This window comes from Heliconius melpomene, chromosome 21 (genome assembly GCF_056956725.1).
Source record: "Heliconius melpomene rosina isolate 202511_hmr_F chromosome 21, ASM5695672v1, whole genome shotgun sequence".
In the NCBI taxonomy this organism is placed as follows: Eukaryota; Metazoa; Arthropoda; class Insecta; order Lepidoptera; family Nymphalidae; genus Heliconius; species Heliconius melpomene.
This window is the reverse complement of record NC_140409.1, coordinates 14,287,065-14,305,925: the sequence shown is the minus strand read 5'-3', so window position 1 is coordinate 14,305,925 and position 18,861 is coordinate 14,287,065. Positions and strand designations below refer to the sequence as shown.

The following is an 18,861-nucleotide window of genomic DNA, read 5'->3' as shown; positions in this document are numbered from 1 at the left end:
GAAATACTCGTATATGACTTAATATTATCATTTGAGTATAATGTTCAACTTAGTAAGTTCAAGGTTTTTTAAGATGTTATATTTTAAATGACTAATCTGTTGTGGAGTAGTCAGTAAGAATATAGTGATGGGTCACTCTATTTATAAAAAAACAACTTAACATATCTCTTTTCCCTCTTTTCCCGCGTTCCCCACTCTCCACCTAATTATTGAGACATTGCGTTTAGAGTGGTGAAATTCAACGTCGCCTCGGTCTTTGTCTGCCAGAGCAGTATAATAAAAATTATTGAAACATAATCATGACTCCGAGTGAAGACTGATCTCATGGAAACAAGTTATTTTTATTTCCTCGCCCTGGTAAAGAAGTCAAAGCGCGGGGTTTAGTTCCTCCAGAATTCACGGAGGACTTGGGGAACGGAAGTGCACGTAACCAGGTTGTATACTGCCTATACTACTTTATTCTGAATGGCAAAAAAAGAACAAAAACAATATTATTTTATTGACAAGTTAGCTGAGATACGTTGAATTAGATGAATTTGTATTACATTACATTTTTCTGTTTATCAAGATGCCAGCTCCCGCTGCCTCTCCCTCTCGGGGAGAGCAATGTGATAGTGGAAACCTATTATTGTTCGCCTCCGCCTGAATATCTTATTTTGCGTTTTATCATTGCACTTTTCTTCTACCTGGCTGCCTCTCCAGATAAAGTCGGAAGAAACCATTCAAAGCCCGCTCTGCGGTGTTATTTGTAGGAATCATTTCAATTGAAATGATTCCTAGTTATTATTTGTTCTTTCTTATACGTATATAACTTAGGACTTAAGTTTAAACTTATGCTGTCTGTGATATCGTATATTCTTGGCTTCATGTCTGACGTTTCTGGACTTATTTCTAATTAAAGTAGTTGTTTAAGATTTATTTAAATCTTTATTTCCAGAATGATAATTTCAATAGCAATTGGCAATTAACATTTTCTTATATAATGTCATTTTTGGAGGAGGCCGTCGTGGCGCAGCGGCACAAGGGTGTGACTGTAATGCGACGGTTGTGAGTTCGATTCCCACTCGAGGAACTGAAATATTTATTTACGTTTATATTTCTATTTCTTCGTTCTGGTGTCGAGGCAATGCGCGGCGTTGAGTTCTGCCACTCAACACGAAATGCCTCCAGAATTCGGCAGAAAGTGGGGAACGGAATGTCGTAACACTAGGTTCCCTCTGCCTACCCTGCTGAGGGTGGGATACAGCGTGAAGCTGATTTTATGTAATTTTTGAAATCTATCTATATCTTCTTATATATATATAAAATCGAAAGTTCACTCACTCATCACGAAATCTCAGAAACTACATGTGCAAGGAATCTCAAATTTTGCATAGGAGTTATTTATAGGACGTAGGTGCTCGCTAAGACGGGAATTTGCAATATTCGACTTCTAAGGGGTTGTTTTTGGGGTTGAAAGTTTGTATCAAACTTAGTTACTACAAATGCTAGGAGTTTCGAATTTTGCGTGGACGTCACTTATAAGACGTAGGTACTCATGGAGACAGAAATTAATAATAACATAGATTTCGCAGGCGAACCCGTGGGCGGGCCGCTAGTTATTAATAAATGCAACATCTTGAAAATTGATTGGTAAGTAGGGAATGAACTATCTTAACCTTTGGTTTCCCTTTGCATATTTTCGAGATACAGACCCATACAGATAGATTCTCACTGAGCAATTAGGGAAGGCAGCCAGTATCCACATACATACATATATATCTTAAAGAAGGTACATACATATTTTATTTAGCTTTAGGAAACCTGGGTAGTGATAAAAGATTAAAACATTTTCGTTCCCCACTTTCCGGCGAATTCTAGAACTATTGCGTGTTTAGTGACCGAACTCAAAGTCGCGCTTTGCCTCGATACTTCGATTTTATTTGTTCAAATTGGAATCGAACCCACAACCCGTGTCGCGTATACAGTCGCACGTCGTGCCCCCGGCCCGGGGCGACACACCCGGCCCCAACGTACATATTTCATACAGTATATCCGCTTACCGTCGCACCGCGCAGTTTCGCAAACTTATAATTGGCTTTTGCATTTAACACGACAGTAGCTGACCGTCCGTGTTGCCCGTACTACTACTACTACTACTACTACTAATACCGTATAGGCGATGTACTTGCATATTGAATAATCTATGCCCCTCCAGCCGTTCGGCAGTCGTGGGGGTAATGTGGGACAAATTGGTTAATTTGATATGAGTTTGAAAGTATGTTGTTTAATTATTACTTATTATTTAGGTTCTTTATAAGGGTTAGTACCTACGACGAGATGTGTCAGAAAGTGGGCGGATAGTGTGGAACGGAGTGTCTTGATGCTCATGCTGCGAAGATGTCTTTGCTTTTTGAAAAGGTTGTATGAACAGTAACAGGGGTTCCGTTACCGTTCCTCGTGTTCTATGCTTTTGTTTGATACTGACTGTGGTACCAGAGATGATGGTCGTATTCCCTTATTGGTTGATACAATTTGGTAGTGGAGTGGTTTAGTATTTTTACTACCTTAACTATACTTAACTAAGATTGAATGATAGTAATGTCATGACCTAATGACTTATATAGAAAACATATAAAATATGAACGTCAACCAAGAGGTACGGTACGGTGTCAAAGAGGCGCGGGTTCTTTCCTTAGTGTGGAATAACACTATTTTTTTTTAAATATTATGACCCATTCCTATATATGCAGGATGAAGCATAAAATTAAAAAAATATTTCCTTCATTTCATTCGTTTCATCTACATCAAGCGAAAACAGCACCTGCTCTTACCTCAACACTAACCACAACCTCGTGTGGATTACCACACAAGCAACGGTCCTCACCTACTCATATTTATCAAAGTTATAGTTTTGTAACTCCTAAACGCTGGTTGGCCTCCTCTATCCCGACTGCCCATCTGATAAGGTCGCGAATTCAGATGAATAATCTATGAGAGATTTGGTGTCATTGCTCCATCGTTTCGAGAGTTGGGAGTTGGAGTTACTTTGCCTAAGGTTGGTGATAGATGTTAAATAATATTCTGTGCATAGGTATATATAGTATGTACGATGCGTGCCATAGCACGGAAGGCCATGTGTGTTATATTTGTCTTATTCCTGAATGCTAAAAGAGGCTATGTAGTATTTCTTTAACCATAATCTCCAGAACCTCCAGAGCTTGCGTAATATGGATATCAAATTCAAGTGCTCAATATAGGGATTTCAAAAAGGTATGTCATGATTACGATATATGGTGTAATACTAATAAAAATAAACAATGACAAACTTGAACAATATAGACTGTTAATCCTAATAAACAATTTTCTTTTTAGTTTTATGCAATCGGGCTTTTTGTTTTTTAAAATATTTTTTATTAGTTAATTGTATCTTTCGTGTATTATTATAAAAAATACTCTGCGCTCGTTCTCTTTATAAACTGTAACTGTGCCAAATTTCATAGTCCTCCATCCGCACAATGTTCGTCAGAAGGGGTAGAAACTTTTTTTTTAACGTATTAATACATACCTAGATATTTTATAATTTTTTTTTAATAACGTACGCGAAAACGCGACGGTTGTGGCTTCAATTCCCACTCGGGGTAATAAATCATTAACCTCACATTTTATTCTGCATTTGCAGGATTGACGGAGAAAATCTACTGTCAAACTCTCCGTTATCCACCGCCCGGAATTAAGGCAATGTGAAAAACAGAATAAATCATTCCCCCAAGTGTGGATCGAACCCATAATCATCATCGAAGTGGTCACAGTTTTTTCTTGTCATTGCCGTCGAGAGGAAGAGACACGAAAGAGATTCGCCGGTTAAGACGTTATTAAATTAAGTTATTACTTAATATTTATTTCCTCAGCCGCTGGATTTAGACTTGTGACTGTTGGGATGATTTGATTGTTTTTCCTTTTGCTTTGGGCTTACATTTTTAGACTATGGAATTGCTATGGTTGTGGGTTCGATTTCATTAGTGGAAAATTAATTATTTTCAACTTCCTACTCTGGTATAAGTCGTTGAGCTGGGTGCAGCGTTAAGTTCTGCCACTCAATACACAATGCCTCGATTTTGTGTGAAAAGTGGACGGAGGTTTTTAACACTTACCTAGTCGTTTCTGCGTACTCTGGGATTTGCGATGTACACCGTGAAACTAAAAAAATAATAATTACTATTAATATTTGGCTGGAAAGCTAGCTAAATCTATAATAAATCAACATATTTCGAACTACGTACATTATATTTAATGTAGGTTTTCCTAGGTTATATACTCTCATCACTCTCATCAACTTCTTTATACATGTTCTCCAGGAGCATGAGGTGCTTCCTCGTGCTATTTACGTGATCATCCTCGGTGATCGAGTCTCTCCTTCGTAACCGATTCCAACATTAAATACCTCTAAATGGACCAGAAGTTCAAAATATACACAATACACTGTCAGTATTTTAGCAGTTGTCAGATTACCGCTCCGTATCCATCATACTCAATCAAATATCAAAGGCTGACTTTAAATGCGCCAGATATAAATTCAAATATATCTAACAAGTTCTACTTTAACTTTTTTAAACTTCACGCCGTATCACGTACATAGCAGAAGGTACCTACATGGGGTTAAGTAGTAGTAGTAGTAGTAGTTAGTTAATTCTCAATGATATATTAAGTATTTTGGGAATCGAATCCTCAACCACCGCATTTATACACACGCACACGCTTGTGCACCGCACCTGCCCTGCAATTAATTTGCATAATTATCACAAAAATAATAGTTAAAATAATTGTTTCATACGTATCGAACCGGCAGCCACTTCAATTTAATTAACAATGGAGGAAAAGCTCAATGTTCACTTTATTATATATATTTTTTGTCTTTATTTATGTATGTATGTATATTTTGAGGACATGTACCTGTTGTTGCGCGACTGTAAACCCTAAATTTGTGAATTCGATCTTCCGTCGGAAGGCTTCCCCGCTTCATTAGACAACAGAAAGGCAATGGAGAGTGTGGAACGGAGTGTCTAGACACTAGGTTTGCCCTGGTTACGTTTAGTGCGAGTCGCCCACCGAGCCTTCTTTATAAATGTCAGGTCAACGGGAAATACACTGTAGACCTTATAAACGTTGACAAAAATAAAAATGCAGGTATATGCACTCATTTTGTATGACATAAACTACAAATATAAGTTTGTTGTGATTTTTTTCTATGAAATACCTATAAATTTTCACTTTTCGCAATTTTTTCTTTATCTGTACTTTAAGACGTTGCTTTATACGGGTTTTGATTCCCTCGCGAGATTCAAAAATTTGCGGCATACACAACCGTTTCTTTTGATTCCGGTGACTTAGTTTGACAGTAGATTCTATATCTTAGTATTATATCTGAGTATTTGATATCATTCAGTTTGATACCTCCACGCGTTCCCGAGAAAAAAGGCTTGATAGACGGACAGATGGAAAACTAAGTGATTTTATCCGGGTTCCGTTTTTTTCTTTCGAGAAACGGAACCCTAAATTCAGGTGTGCAACACGATATTAATTATTAATATCTATATATATAAAAGGACTTGTCCTCACTGACTGAGGTAAGACGCACGCACAGCCGTAACCGCTGTGCGTAGAAACGTGAAAATTAGACAGATGCTTACTTTCGTAATCTGGACATCCACTAAGAAGGGATTTTGAAAAATTTTAACTCTAAAGGGGTAAAATAGGGGTTCAAAGTTTGTATGGAAAAATTTTTAAATCGGCACCGATTTTTATAAAATTTGAAATTTAGATTTTTAAAAGTATTTAATTGAATACGTGTTTCATCGTTTTCTAGAATTCTCCGCCTAAGGGTGCAAATAAGGGGTTGAAAGTTTGTATGGAAAACTTCTTAAATCGCCACCGATTTTTATAAAATTTGATATTTAGACTCCTAAAAATATTTCATCGAACACATGTTTCATGGGTTATTAGACTTCACCCCTAAATACGCAAGCGAAGCTGCGAGCGTCCGCTAGTATATATATAAAAGGACTTGTAATCACTGACTGAGGTAAGACGTACGCACAACCGTAACCGCTGTGCGTAGAAACGTGAAATTTGGACAGATGTTTACTTTCGTAATCTGGACATCCACTAAGAAGGGATTTTGAAAAATGCTAATCTAAAGGGGTGAAATAGGGGTTGAAAGTTTGTATGGAAAAAAAATTAAATCGGCACCGATTCTTATAAAATTTGAAATTTAGATTTTTAAAAGTATTTAATTGAACACGTGTTTCATCGTTTTCTAGAATTCTCCCCCTAAGGGTGCAAATAAGAGGTTGAAAGTTTGTATGGAAAAATTCTTAAATCGCCACCGAATTTTATAAAATTTGATATTTAGACTCTTAAAAATATTTCATTAAATATGTGTTTCATGGTTTTCTAGAATGCACCCCCTATGGGTGCAAATAAGGGGTTAATGTTAGTATGGAAAAATCTTTAAATGGCCACCGATTTTTATAAAATTTGAAATTTAGACTCTTAAAAATATTTCATTGAACACATGTTTCATGGGTTATTAGAATTCACTCCTAAATACGCAAGCGAAGCTGCGCGCGTCCGCTAGTTTATATATAAAAGGACATGTTCCCACTGACTGAGGCGCGCACAGCCGTAACTGCTGTGCGTAGAAATGTGAAATTTGGTAAAATGTTTATTTTCCTAATCTGGACATCCACTAAGAAGGGATTTTAAAAAATTTTAACCCTAAAGGGATGAAACAGGGCTTGAATGTTTGTATGAAAAAATCTTTAAATCGGCACCGATTTTTATAAAATTTGCGCGCTTCCGCTAGTAATGTAGTAATTATAATTTATTGATTAAATATAAAGCTATAGTGTGAATCCATTAAGATTGACCTCTGGTTTTAATTAAACTTTACACAATGAATAGTTCAAGCTTTTTGATAGCAGCAATATATATAATATATTTTTTTAGCTTCACGCATGTGTCCCGCACACAGCATGGTAGACAAAGGGAACCGAGTGTTAAGAAACTTCGTTACGTCCTTTTTCCGCCGAATTCTGGAGGCATTGCGTGATGAGACCGGAACTCACACCAGCGCGAAAATACTGAAAATATTAAATATTTCACGTCCTCGAGAGAGAATCGAAACCATGACTTGTTGCTTTCACAGTCACACGCTTGTGATGATACAAATGTGTGCCTCAAGAATTCAGCAGAAAGTTGGGAACTTTTGTGTTTTAATTGAAAACGGAGTGTCCTAATATTAGTTTCCCAGTTTCCCTCTGCTTATCCGGCCATGGACAGGATACAGCTTGAAGCTAAAAACATGAATTTGATCAATATTATTGAAATATCATTTACAGTCACTAGGGCTGATTGTCATAATTAACTATGTAGACGTGACGATGATTTTGCCTTTAGCTGCTGCAGGCTTGCAGGGCAACCCTTACATTAAATAGTTTTTCTTTATTTTCATTTTGTGATACATATTTTCTTCTCACAGGAAAAAATGATTTATAATATATTATTTGTAAAATCCTTCGAAGTGGAATTTAACATTATTTAATAAGCATAGCCTTCCGCACTCTGCGTCAGTACAACGCGGTAGCTTTGCTTGGCAACATCGAGATTGACGGACGTTCTATTTTAACTAACTAATAACGTTTGTTGTGTATGTTTATTATGTGAAATATAAATTATTAATTTTCATTAATATTTAAATTTAATATCATATTTGGATATTTAATCGTTAATTTTTTTTTGTTTTGATAATTTTGTTATGAAATTTATGTTGCTCCTGTTTTGAATTCGGTCGGTTATAAGTGCGGGTTAAGATATTTTGTTATTTTTTAAATTCCTAAATGGTTTTTGTTTTTATATTTATAAATGAGCATTGTTTTAAATTATGGTGTGTTTCGTAGATTCGGTGTTAGAGGAGCGATGGTGAAGTGAGGCGGCGCGATGGTGCCTTGTGTGGTAGCTCTGCTGCTACTTGCCAGAGCGCTGCGGACGAATGCCTTGGATATATGTAAGTATTTTAACTTTTAATAAATATTTTCCGCCCCATCCGCGCCGCCGTTTGCTGTGCTCGTATTATGTGACCAGGCTTCGCCAACGCGCCTTCGTACGCGACACGGATAGGATTAAAAGTATCCTATGCGCTAATCCAGGATGTAGCCTGCCTGTAAACTGAATGTTATTCAAATCCATACCTTTGTTTAGTACTAGGTATACAAATAATTCCCGAGACTCATCTCGGATCCCAAATTTCATCGTCACTCCCAGACTCCAGGCTGTCTTTTTCAATGGCTTTTCTTCGTTACGACCTAGTTTTCCGTCATCTTTTCATAATGGATCGGAAATAACGTATTCATAAAGAGCTTTATGATTTTTTTTTTGGAACAGAAGTAGAAATATTTTTTAAATGTACCAAAGTTCTCGATATTATCTCGGGCTATTGTTGTCACTTGTACCTACTGCTGAGATGTGACGAGTGCCGCGTTCCTCTCCGTTCCGTTTGCTCGTTGACATATCCAATCCGTCCAATATGGGGCTGAAGCTCACATACGTACGTTGCATGCCGAGCTCGAACTTTTGCGTGTTTCCAGCTGTTCTGTTTTTTTTTGTGTGTAAGTAATTTGTTTTTAAAAATTAGTTGAACTATTCAAAAGTCTAATAATATCTTATTAGAACTATTCGAGTTTAATATATAAAAAAAATTACCTATACCTCTGTACTTAGTATTGTAAAACCGAAGAGTTTGTTTGTTTGAACGCTTTAATATCATGGATTACAGGTTCGATTTGGAAAAATGTTTTGAGTTCATAGTTTATTTATTAAGAAAGGCGATATGTGATAGAAGCTGTATTGTATGACATTTATAGTTATGATGTAACCTGTTGTACATGCGGCAAGCGTGTAACTGTAAAAGCGACAGGATCTGGGATCGATTCCCACTCGAGGAAGTAAAATATCTAATATTTCATTTTTTTACTATGGTGTCGAGACAGTTTCTAATAGGAAATAGCATTTTAACTTGGTGAAATTCAATTGAAAATTGATTTCTTTTACGTTTTGTTTTTTTATTGGTAAACGTTTTCTATTTATTAAAACTATCTGCGGGTATCACTATAATATATGAGATTCCCATTGAAACAGGAGCGGAGACTGGTTGATTGATTGTGCATGAAACATGAAAAAACAAAAAAACACACTGTATAAAAACTAAAAATAAACAAACATAAAAGTTTATTATATAAATTGAAAAATGTAACCACATATAAATGGCAGAAAATGGGAAAATAAAAAATGATGAAAGGAAAGGCCTTAAAATCAGTTTTGATTACCTATTCAACGATACTCCACTTGACATAGTTCGTCGGAGTGTCGTTGTGGTGAGTTCTGATTTTTGTCATGTAATTAGTGACAATCGAGAGATTTGGAGCTGGCAACACACCTGTAGCTCCTCTGGTGACCCGTATACTCGTTTGCCTTGTATTTGCTGCGCGACTTTCGAACAATCATACATACATACTAATAAACGCATTACCCTCTTCAGCGTCGCGCAGCCGGATGAAATACAAATTTAAGGCATTGTATCAACAAAATTTGATATATTTCATCGCTCGTCGTATCCTTCGCGTGGCAGTAGACGACGGGGCCTGCCTTTTGTCTACATAATAAGCTATACTATTTAATAACTAAAATGTAAATTCGATTATGATTAGATAAATACCTATTCTTCTATTCTAATTATATGAAATTGAAGTTTGTTTGGTTGAACGCACTAATATAAGGAACTCTTCGTTCGAATTGAAGTATTCTTTTAGTGTTGGATATTAACGTAACGTAATATAGGCTATAGGTATAGGCTGACGATAGTAGTTTCAATTTGTCTCTGTTTCAAACGATTAACGTTTCGACCGGACCCGCGGTCATAGGTAGCTACCTCGGCCGTGTAGAACCTGACCATGTGTCATCCACTATAGGGGCATAGCCGTGGGTTAAAGTTAGTTACTAATAATTAGATAGTTCTTAACAAGAGATTCCTTGTTTGAGGCCAATCAGTGGCGCACGGGCACAAGTTTTCCTCCAGAATTCGGCGGAAGGCACAAAAGTTTCGTAATATAAATGGAGTGTGATATCATTAGGTTCTCAGGTCTCAAACGTGTTCAGTCGCTAAAGTGGTACTGGGATGCGGCTAATATGAAAAATCAAAAAATAAGCAGAAAGGAGAGAACGGGGTGTCTCAACACTATGTTCTCACTGCAGAAAATATTTTAAAATAAAAAGAACTTATCGTTGATTCTACAATAATAAGCATAACGTCAATATACATAAATATTGTATTACGTACTTTCATAAATAATTACTTAAGTAATAAGCTTAATGATATACTTAAACACGAATGTAGGATCACGTGTTCGAAATTCCCACAGACACGAATTAAATCGCTACAGAAAACTTTCCAAATGACATTGTTTTACTTTATATCTATATACTAGTGGACCCGGACGCGGCTACGCCTGCTTGAACAATAAAAATATTTATTAAATATTATATAATATATTTATTTTTATAAGGATGAATATAAAAATATAAGTTCATTTTGGGTGACATTTTCTTATAACAACAAAGAAACTTTGCAAACTGATGCTTAGCAACGACGGTTGTTATTAACATGGCAAAATAAATTGCATGTCAAATAAGAAAGTATTTTAATATATTAGTATATATGTGTTATATAATGTTCTATAGCCTATAGCACTTCTGAAGAATGCAGCTCTCAAATCGGACCAGTAGATCCAGAGATCTTAGCGTTCAAACAAACAAACAAACAAACAAACAAACAAACTCTTCCCCTTTATTATATTAGTATAGATATAAAAGGACATGTTCCCGCTGACTGAGGTAAGACGCACGTAACCGCTGTGCGTAGAAACGTGAAATTTGGACAGATGCTTACTTTCGTAATCTGGTCATCCACTAAGGAGGGGTTTTAAAAAATTTTTACCCTAAAGGGATGAAATAGGGGTTGAAAGTTTCAATGGAAAAAAAAATTGAATCAACCCACTAGTACTTTCTAATATTGTTAACGTCCTAAAATATTATTTAAAATATTCTATATTCTTCAAAATTTGTTTTCAGTTTTAAGTAAAATTTGATGCTTATTAGTATAATATGTTAAATAATAAATTGAGTAAAACTGGAATGTTTTGTATATTTTTTATTAAAAGCTTTTATTTATTAATATTTCACCATCTACCGGGGGACATGTTAAACTCTGAATTTATTTTCTTTTTATGTCATCAGAAATTCAAAAAAATATTAAATTAAAACATAAAATAAATGATTATTTTATGTTAAATTAATTAAATGTTATTTGATGCTTGTCGTGGCGTATTGGTACAAGCATGTCATTGTAAACGCGACAAGTTTTGGGTTCGATTTCCTCTTTACCTTTTAAGTTCCGCCACTCAACACGCAATGCCTCCAGATTTATGAGACAAGTGGGGAACGGAGTGCTTTTGACTAGAGCTGCCTAGGTTGGCTAGTAATACATATATATAATTGACAGGTTTTGTGTATATTGTGGTCGTTCTGTTGAGTTCTACTACACGTAATATGTCCATGATGGAAGTGGACAAATATGCTAACGTTAGGTTTTTCATTGTCTGATGCGTAACTTGGGTGGGGCTACTATCTAGATGTAAATTAAATATAACAAGGTAGGCAGAGAGCTTAGTGTCAAGATACTCCGTTCTACGCCGCCGTGGTAAGGACGCCGTACCACTGCCACAGTAGGGTAAATAATATACGGCCACTTACTGCCACGGTTTCCATATTGGCTACGATGGTTTCTTTCTGTTTTCGCCAGAGGACAACAACAGGCCGGCAACGCACCTGTAGCTCAACAAGGCTGAGTTTACAAAGTGTCGTGAGCGGACCATGAAGTGACACGTACGCTTGTTTGCCTCGTCTATTTTCACGAACGAAGAAAAGGAACCGGTCCAGATCTTTAAAACAGCTTCAGCCCTTCAGAGGGAACCTATAGAGGACGACCTCTACATTCTGCCCTAGTTGCAATACATTACTTGTCGATTGGATGTCAATATTTGAAGAAGAACATTTTTAAAATTAAATAAAGCAAATCGGTTATCATTTGGTTCTTTGTTACGTAAACATCAGAAAACAATAAATTTGACAATGTACTCTGTGAAACCACACGTCACGTCTGAGCCAGCGTTTACAATGCTTAGGTATTCCCGATACCAACGTCCCGACGGGCGACGTAGGTATCTTGTTAACATCTAAGCCCTGTTTACTGTAGACGCTGTAGTTGACTACAGTTTCGTGAGTTTTACTGTTAGTTTAGGGTTTTGGAGTGATGTTTTAGGTATTATTAAAATGTGATATGTTTTGGTTGATTGGATTGGCGTCTGGTTATAAATGTGATGGTTGCGGGTTCGATTCCCGTGAGGGGAAACGATATTATCATTTCCTCCGCTCTTCCGTCCTCATCCGCTGTGGTAAGAAGACGAGAGAAACACTTTGTTCTCTATTTTCCACTTGGACTCGAGACATTACGTATCGAGTGGAAAAATTATATTCCACGCTTTGTCTCGATTAAAAAGAAAGTTATTGATTCCTCCAAGTGGGGGGAATCGAACCCACAATTATCGCGATTACAGTCTTACACTGTGTCAGTATATGCCATTTCTTCTATCATAAGTATTAACAAAATGCTAACAGTTCTAGTAATATGATATTATTTATATAAAATAGAACATGTTGAATGCTATCTCGCTGTTGACACCTATCTTAAATACCAGCTCAACCTTTATGAGGTACTTTACCTTTCTAACGTAGTTTAAACATGTTGGATAAAATATATTTCTATGCTTATTATTGAATTAGAAATATATAAAACGATTCGCTCCTCGATAGTCGCACCTATTATGTTCCCTTACTCTTCTCAAGGAACTTGATGCCAAATTCTTATGCTTTATGCTTTATTATGCTACTCTAAGTAATCAAAAGGAAAAAAATGTTGAGTTCTGATACGCGCCACTGATTATCTCTGTCTATACCTCCTGCTAGACCCGGGGCCGACTCTATATATTATTTATATATGGAAAGCTACTTTCGAAGAAGTTGTTTTATATGTCGTCTTCTGTAGAATACCTGCGAGGTTAATACCTACTACCTCGCGGGTATTTTATTGAAGATAACTCTAAGTATGTATCTACGTCTACTAGAGTTCCTGGAGGCGTTCTGATGCAGCGGCAGTGTCTGCCTGTATACACGACAAGTGTGGGTTAGATCTCCACATGTAGTGATTTTATTTATTGTACATTCATTTATTCGTTCTCATATACAAAGTGCGGCGTTAAGTTCCATGTGTTGTTACTGTTACTTACTTAACTATCTGTTATTTCCATTTGGCCACCATTTCTTAGTTAGTTAGCCATTTGTTAGTCTGTATCGTTATAAGAATTGAAAGTGTGGATTTAGAGAATTTAAAATATTAAAGACATCGATAGGTATGTAGGTATAGGTAGGTAGCTTTTTTCGTAGGAAAAATACTATAAATAATATAAATTTTTTGCTCTAAATATTACTATTTTAAAGTTCAACCTAGAATTGACACAAATATAAAATATAGCCTCACACAGCATTCATAGCTTGTGTTAATCATGATAGCGTGGCAAAGGGTAACTGACAAACTCGTATGTGAAAAAAAAACGTAGAAGGTTTATTTTAAAAGTGACAGTACTTCTATTTATATTTGCATTCAACGCCATTGTGCGCAGTGCTCTGACTGTGGCTCTGTAACATAAGTGTGATGACTGTGGATTCGATCTCTAATCAGGGAATCACTTATATCGACGCGGCGTTGAGTGCCACCACTCAACCCAAAATGTTTCGCATTTGAAATTTTAATACCTAGCAGCTAGTTTACCTCGTTGCCACTTAACTTGAAACCAATGATAACCAAGCGTGCTGTTCTGTAGGAGAGTGTGTCACAACTCCCATGGGGCCGCGAAGTAAATTAATGAGCCCGCTACATTTAAGTCCACACACGATTCCATCATTAGAGAGCACACTTAGTATTCACGAAGTTATTTTAAAAAAAAAGTACTAAAAATGAAACATCACAAAGTACCAGATAAAACTTTTCTTGCCTCATCGTACAGCAATGAACTTTTATTTGCATTTTTTTCTTTTTATCTCGACATCGTGAACCGTGATCACGATCGCCCACCAATGACTTGTCGCCGTTTTCTTTGTTTACTCTGTCATTAGTAGGCTGGTGTGGCGGATTTTAATATTTTATTATTTATACTAATAGAAACGCGGTGTTGAGTCCCGCCACTCAACACACTCTGCCTAATCAGTTTCAGCCATAATGCGGGCTGAAGCTAAAAAAATCTTATATCTATTAATAATATAAAGCTGAAGAGTTTGTTTAGTTGAACGCGCTAATCTCAGGACATATGTCATTCATGACTCTTAGTTACTTCCATGAATCCGTATACCACCTGTAAATATATATACCTTAATACCAGATTTCGCTCGAAAGTAAAATATGTCAAAGTACATTTATATGTCCTCAGAAAAATAAAAATACTAGTTACTTCCTGTAATTATAATTTTATTTTTTGGGTGGCAACTCTAGGTATCGAATAATTTTCATTTTCTCGAAAGGTAACAAGACAAGGAGTGGCGTTGAATTCCACCATTCGACCCGCAATGTTTCAACTCTAGATTCTCTCTACCATGCGAGAAAAAGGGTGAAGTTCATTACTTATAATATCCAGCCACTGTGTTTTACTACATTTAGATCGGCTGTATAAAACACAGGTATGAAAAAAATTATGTTTTTTGTATATTGTAATATCTTGTGTTTAATATATAGCAGCTCCCAGTCGGTACCACTGGGGCATAATTAGGGCTGCATAAGAGACCCAGCCTCTGATGAGCCTGAGCACATCCAAGTAATGATTGATTTGTGATGTACACCTTGATACTTGAGAGTACGTGCTTACTGTGTGTGTAGCATACATGGGCGTCTTTCGGAACGACTATTGTAGCCCGTGTAAATAAAATCGGTATCGGATTATTTCCCCGCTCTGGTTGACTAACCGTGCGAGGTCCGGCACTGATCTGAACTCCAGCGGAAACGAAGTGTCTCAAGGCAAGATGCTTTTTAAATATTTTTTGTATTAACTACGAGAAAGATGAGTTTGTTCGGCTAGCCCTGACGGAATCTCAGGAACTAATTAAAAAAAATGTGCTGTGTAATCCATTTATCAAAGAAGGCTTTAGCTATATTAAGCTATATTATTACATCACGATAATGATTTCAAATTACCTACTCTTATACCGGGCATTTAGTGTTTGTCAAATACATGCACTTTGGTTATTAATAATTAACATATAACTAAAGAAATGATTAGACAATCATTAACTAAAGAAATGATTCACAATATCCATTTATCGAGATTGTTATAAGTTATAATTATCTGATTTAGATTTTAAAAGTTATTTCTATTTTGCGACTTTATCATCGTGTACGTGCCCTGTCATCCTCAATTTCGTTTCTGCGATCCACAGGAAGAATATTAAAGTTGTCTGCGTTGATAATACAAAACTTACTACTGCCCTGAGTAAGAATACGAGATTCGCAAAACAATTGTTTATCTTTTGGACCTATCTGGCTATCGGTACGTGGTTGTAGGTTCACGTTTAATTTTGAATGTACTTTACCACCTACCCCCAGATTTGATTCGAGAAAGTGTAGCGTCGGCCTCTCCTGCTCTTGTCCCTTAAATAATTACGGAGTGGAGTGATATATCAAAGCTTCTTTTCGTTTTCTCTGTATAAACTTATTTAAAAAATGTGTTTTTTAACATTTAAAGTGTTATTTCGAAGTAGAACAGCATCTAAACTCTTAATATTAAATTCTCTCTGCCTCACTAATAACCCACAATCGTGTTCGCGGTTCTTGTTTTTATTTGGCATTATTTAATAATCTTATATACGAGTATGCACCCTTTGTATTCTCTTTTATTTGAGCTACTTTTTTTTCTTCTATTGTCAATAAAAATTGTTATCAAGCAAAGGAATAAATAAATTTCTTCTATTCTTACTTTTAGTATAATTAGTAAATATAAGTGACACGGCTATAAATTTTATCATAGAATCTTATTATGAGCTGACGGTCGATAGTGAGTTCAAATCTAGTTATTTTATATACAGGTTTTCTGAGGGTATTTATTGTCTCTATTCTGTAGTTTCAGCCTACTTTCGAGCCATTGTGTTTTGACTGGCGGAACTAAACGCTGCGTTTTGTCTAATATATTATATATGTACAACCAAGCTAATAAAAATTGTTGGTATTGAATAATAAGATAAGATAGAAGATAAAAATTGTGTATGCTTAAATCACTTGTAGTCTTCCCATTAGTGTTAAACGCTAGTGGGTAGAACATTTTATAATGGCGTTCCTTTTATATGTGCTAGCTGAGACGATATTAGGGGGCCACACTTTGCCAGCATCTCGAGCCGTCTCTAACGATCCTGCTTTTTTATGTTCTAATATCTCTCGTAGTTAAGTTTCGGTAGTGTGATAGGGAGAGAGTAGTGATAAGACACAATTTTTTTATTCTTCGTCTATTTTGGCAACAGTATGTATTGGAGGGAATATATGTACGAGTATATGTTAGTAGTCATCATCCGCAACTTTGTTTGCGTGGACTTTGGGACGCAAATTGGAAAATTCAGTTTTTTCTATTCTTGCAGTATTTTGACTTACCTAGGTATGCTAAACTTCAACTTTTCAAATCCAGTACTTTCGTAGAGTAGAATAAAAACAAACAAGAATAATCATTTCCCCGATTGGGAATTAACCCCACAAACATCGCTTATAGCCCGCTACTGCCACATATAGGCAGACCAGACCTTTAAGCAATACGGTGTTTTCCAAAGATTATCAAATTAAAGTTTAACAAGGCATTTTCAGGGTAAATAGATTTTACTTCCAATTATTTTACCGTTAGTTTTTTTATGCACTGAAGCATTATCGGTTATTGAGGGTATTTAACTTTTCGTTTTGGGTATTATTTTTTTAAATCTAAGAAAAAAAACAGCGTCTCATAAGCGAGTATGCATAAAAAATAAGACAGAGGGAAACGAGTGTTAATAACTACGTTCTGCTCTGGTCTGCCCCCTTTCCGTCCATTTTAGGAGACGTTTTGTGTAGTGTGGCGGAACTCAACGCCGGGCTTTGCCTACGAACGGGGAAATTAAAATAATTAAGTATAATTCCTAAAAAAAATAAAAAAACTCGTAGGGAGAGTCATAGCCAAGGTAGCATCTGTAATGTCTAGCTTGTTTTATTCTGAGTAATGTTTATTTATTTTTTTCGAGTATTCTGTATCTGTATTTGCTTTGGGAGAACGGAGGTTCAATGTTATTGTATTTTTTTCTACATATATCTCGTATGAACTTTAGGTTATTTTAATTGCAATATTGTTATTCCAAAGGAAACTCTTCTACTGCCACTCACACGCAAGTTACACTTTCGAGGGAAAAATGTGTTTTTAAAAATATCAATTTCATTAATGACAGTTTTTAACAAAGGAACGTCGTGCGACAAGGTGAATATTTTGCTTTGTTAAATTACATTCAAAGCAGTTTCACACACGATGTCAATGATATAAATTCTAGAGGCATCGCGGTTGAATGGTGGAACTTAACGACGCGCTTTACCTCGACACCAGAGCGAAGACATGAAAATAGAAATTTAAATAAATATTTATTTTTCTCGAGTTGGGATCGAATCCACGACCAGTCGATTTGCTCCGACAGGCCGGAGTGCGGGAGGGCGGCGACCGGCGGTAACTGCGGTCCTGCAAATTAATGTTATTGGTTGACTATTAGTTATTTATTTATTGTGAATATCTCACGGCTTATCTCGCAAATAGAATGTTTTCGAGACACTGCCGAGCAATGGATGCGAGCGGGACTCGAAGTCCCAATCGGCACGTTTACAGCCCGGCCACATCTATAGGGGAGAGCGGGGCTAAAAGTTACCGAGGTAAGTTGTTCCGATGGAAATAATTTCGCGGGGAAAAGTGATAGGAATATTTAGTAAACATATAGTGAAATGCAATGTGATAGCGCACCCATGGCCAGCATATTGAACAATCCAGTGGCACCCGAAACCAATGGAATAGCACACGGGTGTCGTGGGTGCACGATTGTAAATATTTTCGCATTTGATATTTTTGGTCTGTCTCACAAATTTTAACGATTAGCCTCGAGTATGTTAGTGTTTTTTTTACATATATTATCTACTATTTCGGAACACTATTTGTAAATTACTTATGTTTCCTAATCTTATTAATATTTAATTTTTTTTCAACACGTGTTTTTAGGGCTAGATGTTCCCTTTTTTTGGGGCATGTAGTGACCTCGGAAAAATTTTCGCTAATCCATTTGTACCAATAATGGGATGTAAATATTGTAATTTTTCATACTAAAAAATATTGTAATTTAGTAACATGCAGACTTATGCTCGAAAATCAACTCGAGGTTATGTGTCATATGAGTTGATGCAAAAAGCAGCGGATGTAGTTTTCAAAGATTGCAGGAATAAGATAAAAACTATTACCAAAGAATTACATATACATATTGAGCGCGAAAAGCTAAAGCTATAAAATCTTTGTTTATTATTTTGGTTTAACAAAATCAAAATAAGTTTTATTTTATGTAAAATTATCTTTTACTTTTTAGTTCGTTGTTTTTCGGTTCCGATTTTTTTTTGTTCAAAATTCTTTT

At 36.0% G+C, this 18,861-nt stretch overlaps 1 protein-coding gene and 1 long non-coding RNA gene across 2 annotated transcripts in view; one reads left to right on the top strand and one right to left on the bottom strand.

Annotated features, from left to right (window-relative positions):
- LOC146527379 (uncharacterized) overlaps positions 1-5,889 on the bottom strand; it is a 76,953-nt gene extending 71,064 nt beyond the window's left edge. Inside the window, exon 1 of the long non-coding RNA XR_014879279.1 lies at positions 5,856-5,889. This is a non-coding gene — a long non-coding RNA (uncharacterized LOC146527379). The remainder of the gene's footprint in view (positions 1-5,855) is intronic.
- Positions 1-18,861, top strand: part of LOC146527378 (discoidin domain-containing receptor 2-like) — an 82,316-nt gene that overhangs the window by 8,950 nt on the left and 54,505 nt on the right. The window contains exon 2 of the mRNA XM_085206067.1: positions 7,938-8,044. Coding sequence (XP_085062193.1) covers positions 7,978-8,044 — 67 coding nt within the window. The 5' untranslated portion in view covers positions 7,938-7,977. The remainder of the gene's footprint in view (positions 1-7,937; positions 8,045-18,861) is intronic.